The sequence below is a fragment of the Amblyraja radiata genome, chromosome 15 (assembly GCF_010909765.2).
Source record: "Amblyraja radiata isolate CabotCenter1 chromosome 15, sAmbRad1.1.pri, whole genome shotgun sequence".
NCBI lineage: Eukaryota > Metazoa > Chordata > Chondrichthyes > Rajiformes > Rajidae > Amblyraja > Amblyraja radiata.
In genome coordinates this window covers 41,556,445-41,579,037 of record NC_045970.1, presented here as the reverse complement: position 1 = coordinate 41,579,037, position 22,593 = coordinate 41,556,445, and the positions used below count along the sequence as shown (strand labels likewise).

General features: G+C 40.9%; 1 protein-coding gene across 9 annotated transcripts in view; it reads left to right on the top strand.

Annotated features, from left to right (window-relative positions):
• mypn (myopalladin) overlaps positions 1-22,593 on the top strand; it is a 129,795-nt gene that overhangs the window by 91,569 nt on the left and 15,633 nt on the right. For all 9 annotated transcript variants that reach the window (XM_033034247.1, XM_033034249.1, XM_033034251.1 and 6 more), the window contains 7 exons: positions 4,266-4,859; positions 8,056-8,200; positions 10,038-10,136; positions 15,080-15,301; positions 17,545-17,694; positions 20,196-20,278; positions 22,262-22,385. In XM_033034247.1, the coding sequence (XP_032890138.1) occupies positions 4,266-4,859; positions 8,056-8,200; positions 10,038-10,136; positions 15,080-15,301; positions 17,545-17,694; positions 20,196-20,278; positions 22,262-22,385 (1,417 nt within the window). The remainder of the gene's footprint in view (positions 1-4,265; positions 4,860-8,055; positions 8,201-10,037; positions 10,137-15,079; positions 15,302-17,544; positions 17,695-20,195; positions 20,279-22,261; positions 22,386-22,593) is intronic.

The window sequence follows — 22,593 nt, the reverse complement described above, 5'->3', positions numbered from 1 at the left end:
TACTCAATACCCTGACTGATGAAGGCCAATGTACAAAAGGCCTTTTATGCCACCCTATCTATCTGTGGTACCACTTTCAAGGAACTATGCACCTGAATTCTTAGATCCAACAGTTCCCAGATCCCTACCATTCACTGTGAAGATCCTGCCCTGGTTTGACTTCTCAAACACCTCACATTTATCTGCATTAAACTCCATTAGCCATACCTCAGCCCACTTGCCAGCTGATCTAGATGCTGCTGTCATTTTTGATATCCATCTTCACTGACTACAAAACCTTAGTATCATCTGAAAACTTACTAATCAATTATTGTGAGCAATGTTGGGCCCCATATCTGTGGAGGGATGTGCTGGCATTGGAGTTGGTCCGGAGGAGGTTTACGAGAATGATCCTAGGGATGAACAGTTATCTTCTTCCCAGCCATTGTGCGAACATTTGCTATTCAGATGTTGCAGGAGTTAATTTCTCTTTCTGTATCCGTTCAGTGTCTCACTGCTGAGACAGGTAGCTCATCATATGAGCAATTAGAGCTCTACTGTCAAGTACTTTAATGTGGACACAAAGGACACATACATCATAAGAAAATGTTTAAACAGATTCTGTAAGTAATTCATTTACTGTTGTATTCGCTGCCTTCATATGGTCACATCAAATCGTGCTGGGTAAATGGAAACAACTATGCTTATAGCATCTAACACAACCATGCATTGTCTCCTATAATCCCCATGACATTTTGGTTCTCTTTCACGTAATGAATCTGTAAATCAAGTTTTAAACGTGCACTGTGAATATGGACTAAATCTTAATGGACCAAGTTTCACACCTGGTTGCAGTTTCCTTCACAAAGGTTGTTGTTTATATGCTGCCTCAGATGCAAACACAGGTTAACAATTCAATTAATTAATGAGAAGCTGCTGTTTGTTGATGATGCTCAACAATGTTCTCCCTTTTTCAGTTCTAATAAAGAGTCCTGCACCTGAAACATTAACTGCAGTCCCAGCAACATCCATGTGACTATTTTCTGCACCTTCTTCCACCTTAATCACATCCTTCCGAACAGAGATATAGACACATAAACATGTGAGCTGTTTAGGTAATCACCAGAGGCAAGATATTTGAGAACAGGAATAATTTGCATAATCTGAATTTGCTGCAATAGGATTCTGAGAACATTCCGGGTCAGATTTAAATTGGAAATAGAACATAAAACAGTACAGCACAGGAATAGGCCTTTCGGCCCACAATGTCCATGCAGAACATGATGCCAAGTTAAACCAATCTCCTCTGCCTGTATGCGACCCAATCCCTCCATTCCCTGCATATCCACGTGTCGTTCTGCCTCCACCACTACCCTTGACAGCATGTTCCAAGCACCTGCACCCTCTGTATTAAAGAATTACGCCATGCATCACCTCTAAACTTTGCCCCTCTCATCTTAAAGTTATACCATCTAGAGCCGCGTGTTGGAGGTGATCCTTGATGCTGTCTTTGAACCATTTCTTTGGGCGCCCTGTGTTCCTTTGACCCTGTGACAGAACTCCGTACAGGAGTTGACGAGACATGTGGGATTCATCCATCCGTATCACATGGCCTGTCCATCGAAGCTGGGCCTTTACGATCATTCCTTTGATGCTCGTGAAGCCAGACTGGTCCAACACTTCCATGTTGGTCACCCGGTCTTGCCAACGAACGGCCATGATGGACAGCAGAGAGCGCATGTGGAATTTCTCAAGCTGGTGGATGTGTTTTCTGTGCAAGGTCCATGTTTCATATCCACACAGCAAGCTGGAGAGTACTGCAGCGTTGTAGATTTTCAGCCTAGTTGGCAGCTTGATGTTGTGGTGATTTAACACTCGTGCTCGGAGTCGACCAAGTGCTTGGCTGGCCTTGCTGATTCTGGTCGATATTTCCTTGTCCAGCGAGCCATCAGAAGATATCACGCTGCCCATGTACTTGAAAGCGTCAACTGTTTACAGCTGTGTGTTGTCAATGTGTACACTTGGAGGTGGTGCTAGGGAGCCCAGGGCAGGTTGGTGGAGGACTGCTGTCATACCGAGACCGATATTAAGGGTAAACAGACTGTGCCGCTTCTGCAAACCTGGACACAATAAATTGGAGGTCAGGTTCCTGGTGTGCCATAAGGGCGCAACCGTCTGCAAAGACCGCTTCGGTGAGGAGGCGTTAGCGTTCAACAGCGGCCACACAGTGGAAAACCGCTTTGGCTGGTTGGCTAAACCAGGTGAGGGTCTCAAACCCTCAGTGAGTGAGTCATATAATCATTGTGAATAAAATATAAAGCAATTGTTAATTTCACAGCAATTGTGACCAAATACTTTATCTAACCTGCATTAACTGTGCATTGCACATTTACTGTGCCTCAAATCTCTATGCTTAATCACTCAATTCAGTCACTTGGTTTTATTTTGCTACAGTCATGACTTTTACAACTTTGACTATTCAACCTTGTTCACGTTATGCTCCTTCCCTGAACGATCAGGCAGGGTGCATTTGTTCCTGGATTATTTTAATATTAATGAACATGCAGTTTCACTATCAAGGACATTACGAAAGTTGTCAAATCTCGGCTGCGAGTACAGTGCTACGTTTCAGCTGATAATAAAGGAAGTATACAATATGGAGTACAATGACGATATAAAGACAAGGTTATGTTTCATGGGAAATTTCTGACATTTCTACTTGTCGAACAAAATTATTCCAGGCTCGGTGACTGATTCGCTCAAAAGTTAAACAAATAACAGGTGTGTATTTGCATTTCTGTAATTGAGCTCAATCAGGTGACTTAATGAGAGGCAGAAGCACTTCACTGAATTCATAAAACAGATGTTACTGTTTCCCTTTGGATATTGGTTGGCTCTTGGCACATTGTTCATTCAATTACTTAACAAGAGGATGAGTTTGAAAACCTGTAAAGATGATAAGAATAAGTATTTGAACTTAGCACTTTGGCTTGTTTTGGGAATAGACAATAGGTGCAGGAGTAGGCCAGCACCGCCGGTCACTGTGATCATGGCTGACCATCCACAATCAGTACCCCGTTCCTGCCTTCTCCCCATATCCCTTGACTCCACTATCTTTCAGAGCTCTATCTAACTCTCTCATGAAAGCATCCAGAGAATTGGCCTCCACTGCCTTCTGAGGCAGAGAATTCCACAGATTCACAACTCTTTGGGTGAAAAAGTTTTTCCTCATCTCCGTTCTAAAGGGCCTACCCCTTAATTCTCAAACTGTGGCCCCTGGTTCTGGACTCTCCCAACATCGGGAACATGTTTCCTGCCTCTAGCAATCCCTTAATAATCTTATATGTTTCAATAAGATTCCCTCTCATCCTTTTAAATTCCAGAGTATACAAGCCTAGTCGCTCCATTCTTTCAACATATGATAGTCCCGCCATCTCGGGAATTAACCTTGTGAACCTCCGCTGCACTCCCTCAAGAATGTCCTTCCTCAAATTTGGAGACCAAAACTGCACACAATACTCCAGGTGTGGTCGCAGGTGTACAACTGCAGAAGGACCTCTTTGCTCCTATACTCAACTCCTCTTGTTGTGAAGGCCCACATGCCATTAGCAGGCCAACATGCCATTCAAGTTATCTCCAGAGCTCTCTCCTGATTTGTTTTAAAATGTTAGACGATAAGAGAAGCATTGTAGGAAGTGGATGAGAAGGTGGGCTAACATGGAACTAGTGTGAATGGTGATCAATGGTCCGAAGGACCTGTTTCCATGTCACATCTATAAACTAAACATTTATTCCTCTCATTATCAGGACTCATCTGTACCAATCAATTCTTACTCCTATTTATCAGAACGCTTCAGTGCTAATCATTCACTCACATTTACAAGAGGTCCCAGTACTAATCAGTTGATCAGACGCCTGTAGTACAAGATTTTTGTGGGTTGTATGGTGTATTGATGGAATGAGGCAATAAGTGCTGTATCAATTTTAAATCTATTACCTCTTTGTCAGTAAATAGGATCACTTTTATCCCAGGTTGATATAAAAGATTGGTTTACGTGTAAATTAATGAAGCAAGTTAAACAAAATTGGTAATTTGATGTTGAGTATATCTTTAAAGCACTCAATAAGATCATGTTACATTAAATTAAATATTTACATAACATCTAGCATGTAAATCTATTCATTCTGTTTAGAGATTTTTTAATATACTTGTTTACATCCATTGCAACTTACTGCGCTTACAATTAACTTAATGACATTTGTTATTTTTTCTTTTCTATGTGTAGCGATCCTCTCCAGTTGCAACAGTTGCACAACCAAGTTCTACTTGAACAAAAGCAAGATCCGAGTGAAATACAGTCGACGACACAATCGCCGTCCTTGTCCACCTCCTCCCCATCTTCATCTCCAGCCACCATGAATATTCCCATTTCTACTCCTCATGTGTCTGCTCAGATGCCTTCTGCCAGCAGGTCACCAATGCCAACCAACACTCTGCCCCAGGCATTTAATTACACCCGTCCAAAACAGTTCATTGCTGCTCAGAATGTCAGAAGTCATTCACCATCATTTTCTCCTCTGCCCACATCGATCACGATATCACAAAAAACAGAGAAAGACGATGGTAAAGAGAATTATTTTGGATTCTCACACACACAACACCATGTCATGTATCCCAGTTCACCAACCCCCGTTTCATATGGTTATTCAACAAATGCAGTTGGACAAACGACTCCCCTTGTTCCACCTCTTCTAAATTTCCAGCCTCGGATTGCATCACCAGTTCACAACCCTGTGGCTTTCCTCAGCTCCGTGCTACCATCATTGCCCTCTGCACCACCTACCAATGCAATGGGTCTACCCATGGGTGCTCCAGTAATGTAAGTGTTAGTTACAAGACTTGTAACATTGCAGTAGAATTTAGTTGTGAAGAGATTTGAGAATAAGAGATTAAAGCTGTTTCCCGTGAAGGATGCGGGTGGTGCAATGGACGGGATAGCAAAGGCAGGATTTTCCCCCATAACCCTCAATTTTACTGAATCGGGGACAGATATCGCAGTAGCCATAGTTGAATGAGAATGTGCTGTGATTTACCCTTGTCCAAATCACCCCCGGTACTACTTTCTAAAGGGCATGATCAGTGCCCAAATTGTGTGCACTGGCATCTGCCTGCCAAAAAGAACAAAAAATGTTAAAATATTAATTTTTTAGTTGGTTGAATATTATTGCTTTCTCCCACCCCTAAAAGCTTGCCGTGGCATGTCTCCATTTCTGAACTTCGAGACATGACCTGATTTTAACTAACTGTCTGAAGAATTCTGAAGAAATGGTCTGAAGACTTTTCAGTTGAGTGAAACCATCACAAAACCCATACATTGCAGAGGCCACAAATAGCAGAACTGAATGAGAAGAGAATTTGCCGTTCTTATTGTGTTATCCCTGTTCTAAATGAAGGGATATGTTTCACATGGATATTTAAGGTTAATGGTCAAGGCAACAAAGTGAGACGTGTTAGGTTATATTTTCCCTCATCGAAATAACAGTAAAAAGATATCCATAATATTATTTGGTCACATTTATAAATGTCTATATTCAGACAACAAAGTCAACTGCGCAAACATAATGGTACCGTTTCTGGTGTCCCTGACATGTTGAGTAATTTTCAAATCCTGGTATTTTAGTGATAGGCTTGGAAACAGGAATGGGAAACGGCAGATATTCACAATGGATTTTGATTAACCTGTTTGCTACCCTGAATGCTCAAGCAAAAGAACAAAACAAATTCTGATTGTGTCCTCCCACTCTATCCTTATATTTATAATTAATGCAATGGGTACTAATCGCAAATAGCAAAATGCTCAGTTTCCTCGGGAGCCTTTCTTATATCCCCCACAAATCTGGTAGGCAGACCCACCACTCTGTTTCTAAACATTCCAGGGTGACAGAGAGGTGAGGTAGGGCACTTGAGGTTTCTAAAGGACCTGTTCCTCATTTGTGTCCCCAGATCTGTTCCTCAAATTTCTGGATTACTCACAATCCAAACATAAACAGTCCCATTATGTTTGAGTACTTCATTATATTGCCTGTATACGCACATTTATAAATAATACTATGATTTTGATGAGAGAAAATCTCACCTTTAGTGACATGTTTTACCGTGGTTTTACTTTGTTCCCCTTGAATAAACAGAACGAATCCTTTAATTTATTCATCATCGTTGAAAACATTAGAGACGCCGTGGTGCTGGTTTCCAACGGGAACGGTGATGGACACACCATACGTCTCTGTCCTCCAGTTCCTGCGGACTTCCGCCGCTGGAAGTATAGAATTTTGGTGTGTGCTTTATCATCATCCCTTACAATGCTGTGTACGACAGTGATCGCAACGTCTGCTGAAGTGTGGATGGCCGTTGACTCGCTAAAAGTTCATCCGCCCTTTGACAGGTCTTGTTTTTGGTCCTGCTGGGGATCCACAGCCCCCTCCTCACCTGGCAAACCAGGTGAGGGAGAGGGTTTAGTCACCGACTGTCCAACCATGGAGCAGGTAGCACGGGATTACATGGTACCCGTGGCGGGGGAACTTCCCCCCGACCTGATCATTTAGAACAGGGGTAACTTTTCCTGAATGGCAAATCCTCTGCTCATTCAGTTCAGGCTGTGATAAGGAGTGAAATAATTTAGCAATTTTATCTTCCAGCATTCACTTCCAGTTTTTCCTGGTTGGATGCCGATTTAAATCCTCTGTTCTGTACTTCTCCCAAAATATACTGTACTCTCCTGGAAGCTGTTGAGTTTTCTGCGAATGTTACCACGCACCACTTTGATCTTTCCGTGTTAAGATTGAGATGATAAAAAATATGCTTTGGCAACTATGTGATTAAACTAATTGCATAAGAATTATTGCCATTGGTAGAGACAGATTGCCACAGGGACTGAGTTGAAAACATATGTTAATGGATTACTTAATTCTGAAGGGTATCAACTTAATAATTTATCTTGGAACACAATGGGGCAGGACTTCTATACAGTCGGGAGATGCGCTCGGATTTGACCATTTTAAACTTCTGTCAGAAACACATTACTACAGATTACAGACTGAAGTTCAGCCCTCTGCTTCAGTTAAGTGCCAGCACTAGGACACTAATGCTGCAGTACGACATTGCAAAATTCCTTCAGACTTCCCAGCTCCAAGCTTAACAAGTAAACATGGCACAAATAGAGCTGCCCCTTCTAAATGAACAAAGCCCGAGGAACACGATCTACGATTTGTTTCGATTCAGCCAGTTTAAATGCATTAGATTTTTTTTAAATGTGTGCGACTGTTTTTTAGTATGTTAATCTTTTTAAAATTATATAACTTTTTGTTATTTTTTTAATCTTTTAATATTTCTAAAGTGTTTTTACAAATGTGATAGATGATCATAAACTAGAGAGCTTAGCATAAGGCCAGAGTGGAAATGTTTAAATGAGATGCGCAGTGCAAGTTTTTATATACAGGGAATACGCTGCTGGGGGTGGTGGGGGGAGCAGATACAATAGTGGCATTTAAGAGGCAGTTAGATAGTGGCATGTATGTGCAGAGAATGGAGAGATATAGGACACATGCAACAGAAGGGATTATTTTAAGTTGGCATCGTGTTCAGCACAGGCATTGTAGGCCAAAGGAATCATACCTGTGCTGTTCTATGTTCTATGAACATTTTATTTAAAGAATACCTTTGATGCCTGATGTGTCTGAGAGTCGAGTTTCACTTGCCATCAAAGTCAGCTGGGAGGGCAGGCAGTCACATGTACTCAGCTGGGGATCTACAGTACTGGGCCTTAATAGGCGGCTGGTCTTCAAGAGGAGAACTACACACAGAATCACACTGGCAGAATAATGTGGTCCAGGTTCAAGTGGTCAGCAGTTGGGCAGTTCATTGTTAGCAAAAGATTATGTGGATAATGTTTCAAATGAAAGAATGTTGATTGTGACGCACACATAGGTTTAAACTATCAATGTTCTTTAATTTGAAGCATAGTTATTAACACGCATAAGCTTAAAACTGGGTGCCATTTTTATTCAATAATAATACAGTCCTGCACAAGGTGTCATGAAGAAAATGTTGAAATCACCTCGAATGTCCACCAACGATGAAATACGCGAAAGCAAGGATGCTATAATACGCGATTTAGATAGAATGTCAAGCTTCAAAGATGATCTTTTCCTCACTGGGCAGCAGGTGAGTTCTTCTTGCAATGAAGGAATTGAAAATGTACCTCAAGTACATTTAGAATATGTGATTATATATAAATGACACAGACATAAATGTAAGTAGACAAAAAATGCTGGAGAAACTCAGCGGGTGAGACAGCATCTATGGAGAAAAGTAGTTTGCGACGTTTCGGGTTGAGACCCTTCTTCAGACTGATCAGACTGATCCAAAACGTCGCCTACTCCTTTACTACATAGATGCTGCCTCACCTGCTGAGTTTCTCCAACATTTATTTCTACTTTCACTTTTTCCAGCACCTGCAGTTTCTTCTTAAACAGACATAAATGTAGATGGGTTGGTGAGTAAATTTGCTGATGGCACCAAAATCAGAGTAGTTGCAGAAGATACGCTGTCAGAAGATACAGTGGGGTATAGTCCTGCTGGAGAAATGGGCAGAGAAATGGCAGATGGAGTGTAATCTGAGCAGTGTAAGGTGATCCACTTTGACCGAGAGGTTGACCGTAAGGAGAGAGAATACAGTTAGTGACAAGAGCCTTAACAACATTGATGTGCAGAGGGATCTTAGAGCCCAAGTTCAAAGCTCACTGGTGGTGGCAGCACAAGCTGAAAGCATGGTTAAGCAGGCATATTGTATGCCTGTACTGATTGCCAAGGGCATTGAATACAAGAGTCAGTAAGTTATGAGAACCCACTCTATAAGACTTGGGTTCCACCACATTTGGAGTACTGCTTGCAGTTCTGGCCGCCCCTTTACAGGAAAGATATGTAAGCTTTGGAGAGGGTGCAGAGGAGGTTTATCAGAATGTTTCTTGGATTGGAGGGTTTCCGCTGCAGGAAGAGGTGAATAGATTTGGATTGTTTTCTCTGGAGCGTCAGAGGTTGAGGGGACGGGTGATAGAAGCATCTAAAATTATGAAAAGCATAGATGAGGTAGACAGTCAGAACTTTTTTTCCCAGGGTGGAAATGTCCGACACAGAGTTGCTGATCGGGTTCAATCCTGACTACGGGTGCTGTCTGTACAGAGATTGTACATTCTCCGTGACTGCGTGGGTTTTCTCTGGGTGCTCCAGTTTCCTCCCATATTCCAAAGATGTGCAGGATTGTAGGTTAATTAGCTCCTGTAAATTGTCGCTAGTGTATAGGATAGAACTAGTGTATGAGTGATCGCTGGTTGGTGCAGACTGAGTGGGCCAGAGGGCCTTTCTCCAAGCTGTAAACTAGAGGGTGCGAGAGGGAAAGTTTAATGGAGATGTCAAGCGCAAGTTTTTTTACACAGAGAGTGGTGGGGGCTTAAAACACTTGGGGTGGTGGCGGAAACAGATACAAAAGTAGCATTTAAGAGGCTTTTGCATGAGCACATGGAAGTGCAGGGAATAGAGGGATATGGATCATTTGCAGGCAGATGTGATCCGTTTAACTTGGCATCATGTTTAGCACAAACATTATGGGCCGAAGAAGCCGTTCCTGTGTGGTACTATCGAACGTTCTATGTTAAGTTCAGGAATATTTTGTGAAATGTTCTTTCTCATCAACATAATAACATTTGAATTCCCTGATCTGCAAGCATTGCAAGTTATCTTTGGAATATTTGTTTCTCTGCTGGCAGCATAAAACACAATGTGATGAAGTGATGGCTCCTGGGGAAGATTCATGTTCAAGGGATATACTGACATGTTAACTAATATTTTTGCCAAGGTTACAATTGTTAATTTACATTAATGTCTGGGACATGTTGAGTTTGTTAATTTCTGTAAGTGGTGTATCGTTCATTCTGTTGAGGGATTCTAAAGTCTTCTTTATTCATATAAATTTATTGTTTAATCACCTACTTCCCTTCAACAGAAAATAATTTATGAGGATAAAATGGCCCACAGATTTTTTGGATCAAATACTCCTTCAGTCACTAATTTTGATGAGGTAAAGAATATGGCAGTGTCGCAGGTACAGTATATACTTTTAAATTCACTATCTTTATCAGTTCATGTCTGTTAAAAATACAATTAACATTTACCAAGTTAATAGTGAACTATCGATTTTGTGGATGTTCGTGTCTATTCACTGCATTCAGATCTAATCAACACTATGTGAAATGAAGCACAATTAATGTATTGTACCCACAAAGCACACCCACCTGATTTCTTTATATAAAGTAGCTGGAGATTAACATGCTAACAAACCTAAAGAGCTTCTGATATTCTTGTGCATGGTTGGAGTTGGTGGCGTTGTTCCAACTCATCAACAAACTCCAAGACTTGTGTCTCAGTACCTCCTTTGCACCAAACGCTTGACTTCTTCACCGACAGACTTCATCCAGTGTGGATTGGTATCGTCTCCTCCTCACTAGCCATCATCACAGGTGCAACTGAGGGCTGCGTGCTTCGCACATTGCTCCTATCTCTTAGCCATGATTGTATGGCAAAGCACAGGCCAAGTGACAACTACAGATTTGCTGATTGTACCATTGTTGTTGACTAAATCATGGGGGTGATGAGTCCGTTTATCGGAGAGAGTTAGAACATCTGGCTAAGTGGTGCCGCAAAAACATCTTGCTTATCGTCGATACAGTCAAGGAACTGACCAGTGGATTGATTGGAGCATACAAATTGACTAATTGAGCAGCTAGTAAAAAGAAGGTAAGATATAGCGGAGCGGCCTGTTGGGAGCGGACTTGTTGGCAGAGAGGCTGTGTGGAGGGCAAGTGTATGTCTTTGGCTCGGGAGTCTTCGGCAAGGATGCTCCTACAGAGGTGGATCGGAGGATAATGTAGAATCTGCTCGTGTGTGAGTCTTGTGGTCTGTTTTCTTGGTTCAGTGCAGTGGTGATGGCAGGTAAGTTGGTGCAATGCTCCTCCTGCAGGATGTGGGAAGTCAGGAAAACTCGAGTGACAGAGGAAGTGAAGGAAATTCACATTAGGCAGGAAACGGTGTTTGGTAGACTGATGGATATTACTTATGGCTTATCCAATGGTTGGAGCTAAGAAATAAAAAGGGAATGATCCCCTTGTTGGGAGTGTACTACAGGCTCTCCCAAATATTCAATGGGAATTGGAGCAAATATGCAGAGAGACTGCTGGTGTGTCGAATAAGGTAGTCATAGTGTGGGATTTTCTTATTTCACAATATTATATTTAGAATCAAGCATTGATTAAGCTTTTGAGGGCTTTGAATATATGTTTGAATCTTACTTTAATAATTTGTCTTCATTTCAGAGCTGATTTCATAATTCCTTATTTTTTTTAAATTACTAGATGTGGTGTGTATTAGATATTTGAACCAGCTACATGAAGAATATAAAACATATTAATGGCCATGAAAAACAAAACTGTCTTTTTGGTTTTATACCCTCGGAGTGCTTACTGCTCTTGTTTCAGTCAGAGTTGTTTGGATGAACACCATTGTATCCTCATTATTCAGACATTGCATGTTCTCTTTGCTGTTTCATTTTGAACCTAGAACACTACAGCATAGGAACATGCCCTTCGGCCCACAATGTTTGTGCCAAACATGATGCTAAATTAAATTGATCTCATCTGCCTGTACATGACCCTTATCCCACTATTTCTTGCACTTCCATATGCCTAAAAGCCTCTTAAACACCATTATTGTAACTGCCTCCACCACCAACTTTACAATGCGTTCCGGCCCCCCCCCCCCCCCCCCCCCCCCCCCCCCCACCACACAAAAAAAAAACTTGCCCTGCATGTTAAACTTTCCCTCTCTCATCTTATAGCTGTGCCCTCTAGTGTTGGAGATTTCCACCCTGGGATAAAAAGAGAGGGAGAGAGAGGTCCTTTGGCAGAGCAGGAGGGAGACATTTGGGTGGGGGGGGGGGGGGGGGGGGGGGGAGAAGGAAAATTACCAAGCCTAGACATCTTTTTTCCCCAAACCCTCTTCCTACCAAGCACAGTGCCATTGATTTCCATTCCCACACCGCTCACTCTATCCACCTCAAGTAAAACTCTGATATTCTAGTGCACTAAAGACTTGGATGGTGACGAAGAGGCAGATTTTCCACAGTACTGGATGATTTCAATTGATACCTCCGTACTCTTTCAATTTCACTTGGATGTTACACTTTATGATTAATTTTATTGAGAATTAGGTAGGTAGAAAGGCTCCAATGATTGGAAGGGGAGTCCTGGAATCTGTCCCCAGTAGGTCAGTGTGAAAGATTGAACCAGGGCGTCAAAGATGCCACATTTATGATTCTGAAAAAGTGCAACATTTCAGTTATGTTTCATCAAGACTAACAATTGGAATGGATGGAGGCTCCCTACAATTGCAGTGCATGCTTTAACATTCTCGGCATGTTATTTCACAATGCCTAACTTCTAACTTGAGTCTGAAGAATGGTCTTGACCCGAAACGTCACCTATTCCTTTTCGCCAGAGATGTTATCGGACCTGCTGAGTTACTCAAGCTTTTTGTGTCTATCTTTGATTCTACTAAAACTCTATAACCTAGTTTGACTATTTTTTTCTAATATCTAAGATGCTTTTAGCTTTGTTTATTTTGGGGTGCAGTGTGGAAATAGGCCCTTCGGCCCACCGAGTCTTCGCCGACCAGCAATCACCCATACATTAGTTGTATGTACAAGGGATCATTTACAGAAGTCAACTAACCTACAAACCTGCACGTCTTTGAAATGTGGGTGGAGACCGGAACATCCGGAGTGTGGGATTGTTAATGGGTTTATTGCGTTCAGAGTCAAGTTACAGCTGCCCCAGCTTCATTGTAAATATTAGATTCCCAAACCAGAAAAGGAAATTTGAAACATGAAGTGTCATTGAAATATCAATGAGTGAGTGCCTGAAAACAGATCTGAGCCCCTACCAAACTAGGTCCCCTCTGCACACCGGTCTAGTGGGCCAATTTGAGGTGAATTGCTTTTGTGTGCTCGCTATTTTGCATTTTTACTTCTAACCAGACTCATAACTGCCCATTTTAGAGAATTAAAAATCTGTTCATACATATCTGGGGTGGGATGTGAGAAAAGACCAGGACAAATAGGGTTGGCAACAAATGGCCTTAGGCAGGCTGGTACCCAGGTAGGCCAATTGTTGGCGAGGGAAGGTGTGATCTCAAGAGGGATACAATGTGGTGAACTGTGGAACTGGGTGGTGGAAGGGGGCAACGGGGAGGGGAGGGGATGGGAGTGTAGGTAGTAGCACTGCGTTATAAGTTATCCAAGCAAAATATAAGGTTCTGTTCCACCAATTTGCACGTGGCTTCACTCTGCCAATGAAAGAGGTTACTCTAATAAAGTTGCCTTATCTGTTAAAGCAATATTCCTCAATAACTATTTTTACCCCACTAGCTGCATTAGGCTCTCTGGCACTCTAGGTTTTTTTTTGTTTTTTTTTAATTTATTAGAAGTAAGTACAATAGTGTGGCACCTTTTTTCAGGTGCCAAATATATATTGGCATATTACATTTTATGTACAGCTTCATTTTTTAATTTTGTTTTTAAATGAAAAAGAGAAAGAGAGACTAGATAATAGAGAATAGAAAAACATGTGATATATAGTGTGTGGAAAAGAAAAAGGAAGAGAGAAAGTGAGGAAAAGAGGTTAAAAAAAAAAAAAAGAACAGAGAGAGATAGAGTAGGAAGTAGGAGATAGGAGATAAGTATTTATATTCTTGACCATCTCTTTCCCGGTCCTGAAACAGTTAGTTTTTACGATTTTGTTGCACCATGTGCTTCCAAAAAGTCAATAAATGGAGACCAACTCGTTAAGAATTGGTCTGGTTTATCTGTTAGGAGGAATTGCATTTCTTCAAGATGAGCTGTGTCCAACATATTTATAATCCACATTTTCAGCGTTGGTATGGGTGTATTTTTCCAAAATTTAATTATATTTTTTTGCTATTATTAACCCATAATTAAAAAATTAATTTTGAAATGTGTTCAATTATTTCCTGTCTCCCATTACTCCAAGTATAATCATTTCAGTGTTAGGCTCCATTTTTATCTTGAATAATTTTGTAAATATATCAAAAATATCACACCAGGATTTATGAAGTTTTATGCAGGAAACAAAAGAATGGGTTATAGTGGCATTTTGAGATAAACATTTGTCACAAATGGGAGAAGTATTTGGATAACATTTATTCAGTCTAGTTTTTGAATAATATAATCTATGTAAAATTTTAAATTGAATTAAGTTATGTCTTACATTAATCGAACATTTATTTATATATATCAAATACTTTTCCCATGTTTCTTTCGTGATTTTTGTCATTAGTTCTTGTTCCCAATCTTCTCTAAGTGCCTCTGTCGATGGTAGTTCTATATTTAAAATACTATTATATAGATATGATATTAATTTCTGTGTCAGCCTTAATATTCATTGCTTCTTCCAGTGGGTCTAAAATTATAGTTTGATGTCTTGGTATATATTTCTTCATGAAATCGCAGATCTGAAGATATTTAAAATATTGGTTATCTTTCAACTTAAATTTTAATTGTAATTGTTGGAATGATAACAGATTTCCCATTTCATACACATCGCCGATCCTTTTAATTCCCATTCTTTCCCATTGGTTATATGTTTTATCGATAAGAGATGGTTTAAATGAAGGATTATTCACTATTGGCATTAACACTGATAGGTTTCTTAATTTTAAAGTTAATTTTATTTGTTTCCAAAATCTTATTTGGCACTCTAGGTTCTATGATGTATCTTTAACATGGCGCCCGGTTTATTACAATGTAAGCCTCCTGAGTGTTTAGCATACCTTGAGGCTAACCTTGAGTTAGCCACAAATATTTTTCTTCCAATATCTTGGATTTTACTCCAGTTCATCTCAAAATTCAGATTCATACTGTAATTTATATGCAATGCTTCAGTGGATTAATGAATAATTGGAACCCTCCGTTTTCAGGAATACAAGGTGTCCGGTTTTGAACAAAGACTTATGAATGAAATTGAATTCCGCCTGGAGAGAACTCCTGTGGAAGAATCTGATGATGAAATCCAACATGAGGATATTCCGACAGGGAAGTGCATTGCACCCATTTTTGACAAAAAACTCAAACATTTCCGAGTGGTTGAGGGATCAGCAGTAGCCTTCAGCTGCAAACTTGTGGGCATACCTGTACCAAAAGTAAGCTTTACACTATTGCAATATTAAAAGTTATTCTTCCACATCATATTCAATGCTTATTACAGCCATTATTATTTACCTAAAAACAGAAATGCAGGTCGTTCTGCTATAAGGTAATAGTTGTGTTTCTGAGAGACCTCGCATTATAGAAAATCATGTTGTAATGGCAATTGTGTCAATGGGAGAAAAGGGATGAGGGGCTAGAGACTTTGAGACTCGCAATCACAAAGTTATTTTCCTGCTGGATTTTCAAAAATAAAGCTGTTTTCAATAGCGGAATTATTTTTTTTGTTACTGTTAAGGGGGGGCTCTTTTAAAACTGAGATGAGGAGGAACTTCTTCACCCAGAGGGTGGTTAATTTATGGAATTCACTGCCCCAGGGAGCAGTGGAAGCAGAAACGTTAAATATATTTAAGTCTAAAATAGATGGTTTTTTAGCTGCCAAGGGGATAAGGGGCTACGGGGAGAGGGCAGGGATATGGACCTAGGTATGGTTAGTATAGTAAGACCTGAGTGATCTCCTGGACAAGTGTCGATCGCCTGGATTGGGGTCGGAGAGGAATTTCCCGGATTTTTTTCCCGAATTGGACCTGGGTTTTTATCCGGTTTTTTGCCTCCCCCAGGAGATCACGCGGTTCTTGGGGTGGAGAGGGGTGATAGCGGTATAAAGGGGAGGGTAGTGTCTTGTGTTCTGTGTCTTGTGTCTACTGTTTGTGGGTAAGTGTGTCTGTTTAGTGTTCAGCCATGAGCGAATGGCGGTGCGGGCTCGACGGACCTGGTGGTCTACTCTCGCACCTACTTTCTATGTTTCTATGTTTCTATGTTAGTTGAAAACACTAAAAGCTGTATTTGTTACTGCTTAATAGTGTATTATTACATAAGTGTCAATAGAAATGATAACATCTACTGACCGTGATAACTTCTACTTTTAGGTACTATCATGATATGTAAGAGACATTTGGACAGATACATGGATAGGATAGATTTAGAGGGTTATGGGCCAAGATGGGCAGGTGGGACTAGTTTGAATGGGGAGGCATGTTGGTCGGCGTGGACAAGTTCTGCCGAGGGGCCTGTTTCCATGGTCTATCACTCTACTGATAAACAACCACTGTTCTATTAACTTTGGGATAGCTATGGAAAAATACAAGTAGGTCCACGAGTTAATATTTTGATTTAGAGCAAGGCCAACCTTGATGGTATCACACAGGAACTTACTCAAGTGATTGGAGTAGGTTGTTTTCGGGCAAATTAATGTCTAGAAAGTAGGACGTTTTTTAAAGTGTGATGACAAGAGTTCAAGGCAAGGTAGGTAGGCATAAGGAAGCTGGATGATTCGAGAAATTGAAGTGATGGTCAGGAAAAAGAAAGAGGTTTGAAACAGGTATAGACAGCTGGGAACAAGTGTATCCCTGGAGGACTTCGAAAAACTGAGGAGCATACTTATGGAAATCAGGACGGCAAAAATGGGGCAGTCGATAGCTCTGACATAATGTTAATGGAAAACCAAAGTGATTTTATGTACATTAAGGGAAGGAGGGAGAATAGGACCCCTCAGATACAAAAGCGATCTGCAGAAGATGGGCAAGGTCTTCAATGAGTATTTCTCCTCTGTTTTTACGGTGGATAAATACATGAAGACTTGGAAACTTGGGACAGTTGATAAAAGTGGCTTGAGGACAGTCCATATTACAGTTGAGGAGGTGGTGAAAGTCCTAAGGCATATGAAGCTAGACAAATTTCCCTGATCAGATATATCTGACGGCACTGTGTGAAGCCAGAGGAAAAATTGCAGTTGCCTGGCTGAGATATATGAATCATCATGAGATAGGAGCCAGAAGCTAATAGAGTGCCTTTATTTAAGTAGGACTGCAAGGAAAAGCCTGGGAATGAGAGACCTGTGATCCTAACATCTGTGGTAGGCGACTTACTGGAGCGTATTCTGAGGGTTATATGCATTTGGATAGTCAGCATGGTTTTGTGCCCGGGAGATAGAGTCTCATGAATTCTGCTTGCCAATTTCCAAAGTAACATTTCTCATAACTGTAACAGCGGTTCTCCAGTTCCCTATCAAAATCGTAATCAATTCAGCCCATGTAAAGCATAATCATGTTCCTTCATTCATCACTCACATTATATCCAATTCGTATTATGGAAACACATATTATAACAGAACTAGCAGTGTGCAACTTCTGAAGCACAGATAGTTGCAATAACCTGCTCCTATACTTTACATCCCTAGGTATATTGGTTTAAAGATGGTAAACAGATTTCCAAAAAGAATGGACATTTTAAGATGAAGCGAGAGGGTGATGGTACTTGCATATTGTACATTGAAACAGTCACTAATGATGATGATGGGAACTACACAGTTATGGCAGCAAATCCACAGGTAAGTACCAACATCTTCAGCAAAATGTATTTGGTATGTGTCCGCTTGCCTTTTATTTTCATTGGAATTGATATCATTAAATGCCAGTTTTGAATGATATGCCTCAAAGGTTTATAAAGCCACACAACATAATTTATTATATTGACACAAGAAACTAATGCTGAAATCTTGAGCAAACACAAAGTGCAGAAGGAGAGCAAAAGACACCATTATGACCGTGGTTTCAGTGTATCTCCATATAACCCCTGACACCCTTACTAATCAAGAATCTTTCAATCTCTGCCTTAACAATATCCATTGACGTGGCCTCCTCAGCTGTCTGTGGCAATGAATTTCACAATGAATACCACCCTCTGACTAAAGAAATTCCTCCTCATCTCCTTTCCTAAGGTACACCCTTTTATTCTGAGGCTATGGCCTCTGGTCCAAGACACTCCCACTAGTGGAAACATCCTCTCTAATCTCCATCGAGTACAGGCCCAGTGCCTTCAAACGCTCATCATATATTAACCCAGCCATTCCTGGGATTGAATTAGAGAATTAAAGTTGTGAAAGCACTGATCCTTTGCAATGTTTGGAGGTACAGATGTCCAAGCTAGAAGACCTAGAATACAATACAGTGAGAGGAGAAATGAGTGAGAAAAACATTGTCAAGTACATTGTCAATGAAATCAATCAGTTAAGATTCATCCAATCTGTTATAACCTAAAAAGTCTCAGTTATAGCCCTCGGCCCAAATCTAATGTGGATAGCATATCCTACACTGCAGCAGTATACTTCCAGAATGATTTCGAGTTTTACTGGTATTCACACCTTTGCTTTGGCTGAATGGCAATCTGATACTTGTCCTGGAGAATACCCATGGGTGATATTTTTGTTCTTGATGAACAACCATCTGCTCATGTGTAACAGAGAACAAAGCTCTAATTAAGACAGCTTGAATGTACAAACTACTACTGATTGGAAAGTCTTTGCCTGTGAATCAATGGTGGCTTAATTTTGGTTTATTATTGTTACATGTACTGAGATACATTGAAAAAAACGTTATTTACTGTGTTATCCAGTAAAAATCATATGATGCATGAGAAATCTAAGGTAGTGCCAAAGAGAAAATAAACAGTGCAGAATCTAGTGCTACAGCTGCAGAGAAAGAGCATTTTAAAAAAGAGTGCAAGGACCGCAATGAGGTAAATTGGAAGATCAGGAATTTGGCCATTGATAAGAGAAGGATGTGTAGGAAAGAACTGCAGATGCACCAAAGCTTCCACGTCCTTCCTGTAATGGGAGACCAGAACTGCACACAATATTTCAAATGCAGCACAAACCAAAGTCCTATAAAGCTACATGCAACCTCACCAAAGTCCTATAAAGCTGCATCATGACTTCCTGATCAAAGTGGGAAATTTACTCAATCCATTTTAAATCCACCATGTTGCTGACGGAGGTAAGAATACATATCTTGGTTAACACAAAATGCTGGAGTAACTCAGCGGGACAGGCAGCATCTCTGGAGAGAAGGAATGGGTGAAGCTTTGGGTCAAGGCCCTTCTTCGGACCTCATATGAGAGGTCCATTCAAGAGTTTGAAAACAGCGGGCAAGTAGCTGCACTGAATGTTGGGCTGGTTAGTTGACAACCGTCCATCTGCGAGAGTTGATATTGCGACATTGATGTTGTCCTGTTTAGAGAGGGGAATGTATCATCTATGGTTGAATTTCCTGCTGTGGCCGACTAGGCCTATCCTTGACATGCAGATACTCCTGCAGTGTCATAGAAACATGGAAAATAGGTGCAGGAGAAGGCCATTTGCACCTTCGAGCCAGCACCGCCATTCATTGTAATCATGGCTGATCATCCACAATCAGTAACCCATGCCTGCCTTCTCCCCATACCCCTTGATTCTGCTAGTCCCAAGAGCTCTATCTAACTCTCTTTTAAATTCATCCAGTGCATTGGCCTCCATTGCCTTCTGTGGCAGAGAATTCCACAAATTCACAACTCTCTGGGTGAAAAGGTCCACAGGCGAAGTTGATTCAGGCCGTTGGATTGGGGAGTGTTTTGCTGTTGCCGTTGATGATTTTGTGGGGTTGGTGCCTGGTCTCCAGGGTCTTGAACCATATGCTGTCATGGTGCTTCATACCCTCCTGGAGGTCCTATCTCCGCCATCCCTAGTCATCAGCAGCTGCTTCCCAGTTGTCAGTGCCAATGTTAAGAATTGTCATATCTCTTTTAATCTTATCCTTGTAGCAAAGTTTTGGTCTTCCTCTTGGCCTCTGTGTAACGAAGACCTCCCCATCTTTAGGGATGCGTCTATTTTCCATCTTGTTTACATGCCCATGCCAACGGAAACACTCCTGCCTGAGGATCGCAGGGATTCTAGACATGATGGTCAGGGAGAGGACAGATTAATTGTTGGGCCATGCATTTGTTTTAATCCATTTTTATGAAATCATCTCTGATTAGAGCTTATTATAAGAATTTTCTGTGTTCTCTGTTGCATAGGGAAGAATCAGCTCATCAGGGCACCTCATGGTACAGAGTACTCCATTCCGTAGTCGTATCATACCATCTATTCAGAGGCAAAGGTAGGTTTGATCTGAAATTCATATTAGTAGCTTCCCATTTTCATTCTTTGGGCACTGCTCATGTATGAAGTAAGAGAGAGATTTTGGGTGTCAATAATTTGCCAGTGATCTATCAGCATCAGTGTGACACAAATGGGAGTTTCTTTCCCTTTATCAGCTTTCATCAACTCTTTAATTGCCTTAAATATCGGAATTTCATCAAGGTTTACTGTTCCGCATTCAAGAGAATGCATGCCTGAACCATACAATCTGTCCTATAATTGCAATTGCTATTTCTGCTCAAGGGGGTCGATAAGATCGCTGTTGGGCTTAAGTTCACTTCAAGACTGGCTTATGACATACTATACAGTCATGCAAGTGACACGATAATCATAACAAAATTACCTCTAATATGCCTTGCCCATGTATTTGTAGAAATATGATGAATATAGGCGTGAGACAGTGTCTGAGGAGACATTGCAATTGTTTTCAAAATAAACACTGGCTATGCTAGGTTGACAACCCCAGTACCACAGCCTATCTATTGCCCACCCTCACCACTCTCTCCATTTCTACCCCTTCACCCCACTGCCCTTGCCTTGAACTAGTCTTCCAATTGATCTATATGAGTCACGTACATCTTGTGGTTAAATCTTTTCCAGTATCAAGAGGGAGATCATATGAAATAAAAACAGCAATACATCATCTGGTCTCTTGAGCTTGCTGCGCTCTTCAGTGGAATCGTATCTCGTCTGACCTGCCTGTTCCTCATAGTCATGTCCTTCATTTTCAAATACTCCATCTGCTGCATAATAGATGCAGTCTAAAAGAAAAACAAAGGGTGAACATGGTGCATTCATGGGTAATAAGTTGATGGTTAACATTATAAGGTGCCTACATAATTCAAGGAAACATAGAAACATAGAAAATAGGTGCAGGAGGAGGCCGTTCAGCCCTTGGAGCCAGCATCGCCATTCATTGTTATAATGGCTGAAAGTCCCCAATCAATAACCCGTGCCTGCATTCTCCCCATATCCCTTGATTCTACTAGCCCCTAGAGCTCTATCTAACTCTCTCTTAAATCCATCCAGTGACTTGGCCTCCACTGCCCTCTGTGGCAGGAAATCCACAAATTCACAACTCTCTGGTTGAAAAAGTTTTTTCTCACCTCAGTCTTAAATGGCCTCCCCTTTATTCTAAGACTGTGGCCCCTGGTTCTGGACTCGCCCAACATTGGGAACATTTTTCCTGCATCTAGCTTGTCCAGTCCTTTTATAATTTTATATGTTTCTATAAGATCCCCCCTCATTCTTCTAAACAAGCCTAGTCTTTTCAATCTTTCCTCATATGACAGTCCCGCCATCCCAGGGATCAATCTCGTGAACCTACACTGCACTGCCTCAATCACAAGGATGTCCTTCCTCAAATAGGGAGACCAAAACTGTACACAATATTCCAGATGTGGTCTCACCAGAGCCCTATACAACTGCGGAAGAACCTCTTTACTCCTATACTGAAATCCTCTTGTTATGAAGGCCAACATTCCATTAGCTTTCTTCACTGCCTCCTGTACCTGCAGGCCAGCTTTTAGTGACTGGTGTACAAGGACGCCCAGGTCTTGCTGCACCTCCCCCTTACCTAACCTAACCCCATTGAGATAATAATCTGCCCCCTTATTTTTGCCGTCAAAATGGATAACCTCACATTTATCTATATTATACTGCTGCATCTGCCACGCGCAAGGAAGAAACCAAATAAATGATAGGATACCTAAACATTGAAATAAATATTGGTTATGCTCATAATAACTCAAATTACAATGGACTTCTCAATGATTTGGAAATTGAAAAATCTTTTTATGATTATGGGATTTTTTGTATTGAAATAGCCTAATGATCTCTATTGAATTTTGACAGCATATTTCACTGCTTGTATTTCGCTGTTAAATCAGATTGACAACGTAATTTTCTACGGTAATGCAGTTTGTAATGTATTGATCAATAGGACAAGGTCTCGTGTGACAGAAGGCGAAGAACCCGTACAGGAGCGATTTTTCTGCCCTCATTTTCTTCAGGCACCTGGTAACATGGTAGCTCATGAAGGACAAGTTTGCCGATTAGACTGCAAGGTACTTGCTCAGATAATAATAATAAATATTTAAAATAGAAATATTCTTGATTCAGATGTATTTTGATATTGAATATTATTTTTGGTAGCATTTTTTAAAACCAAATCCAAGGCCTCATTACATCACTCTTCACTGCCTCGTTCCACCTCCCTCGTTTTGGTCACATATTAATCATCCTGGTCACCTGTGCTCAATGGAAGATAATTTT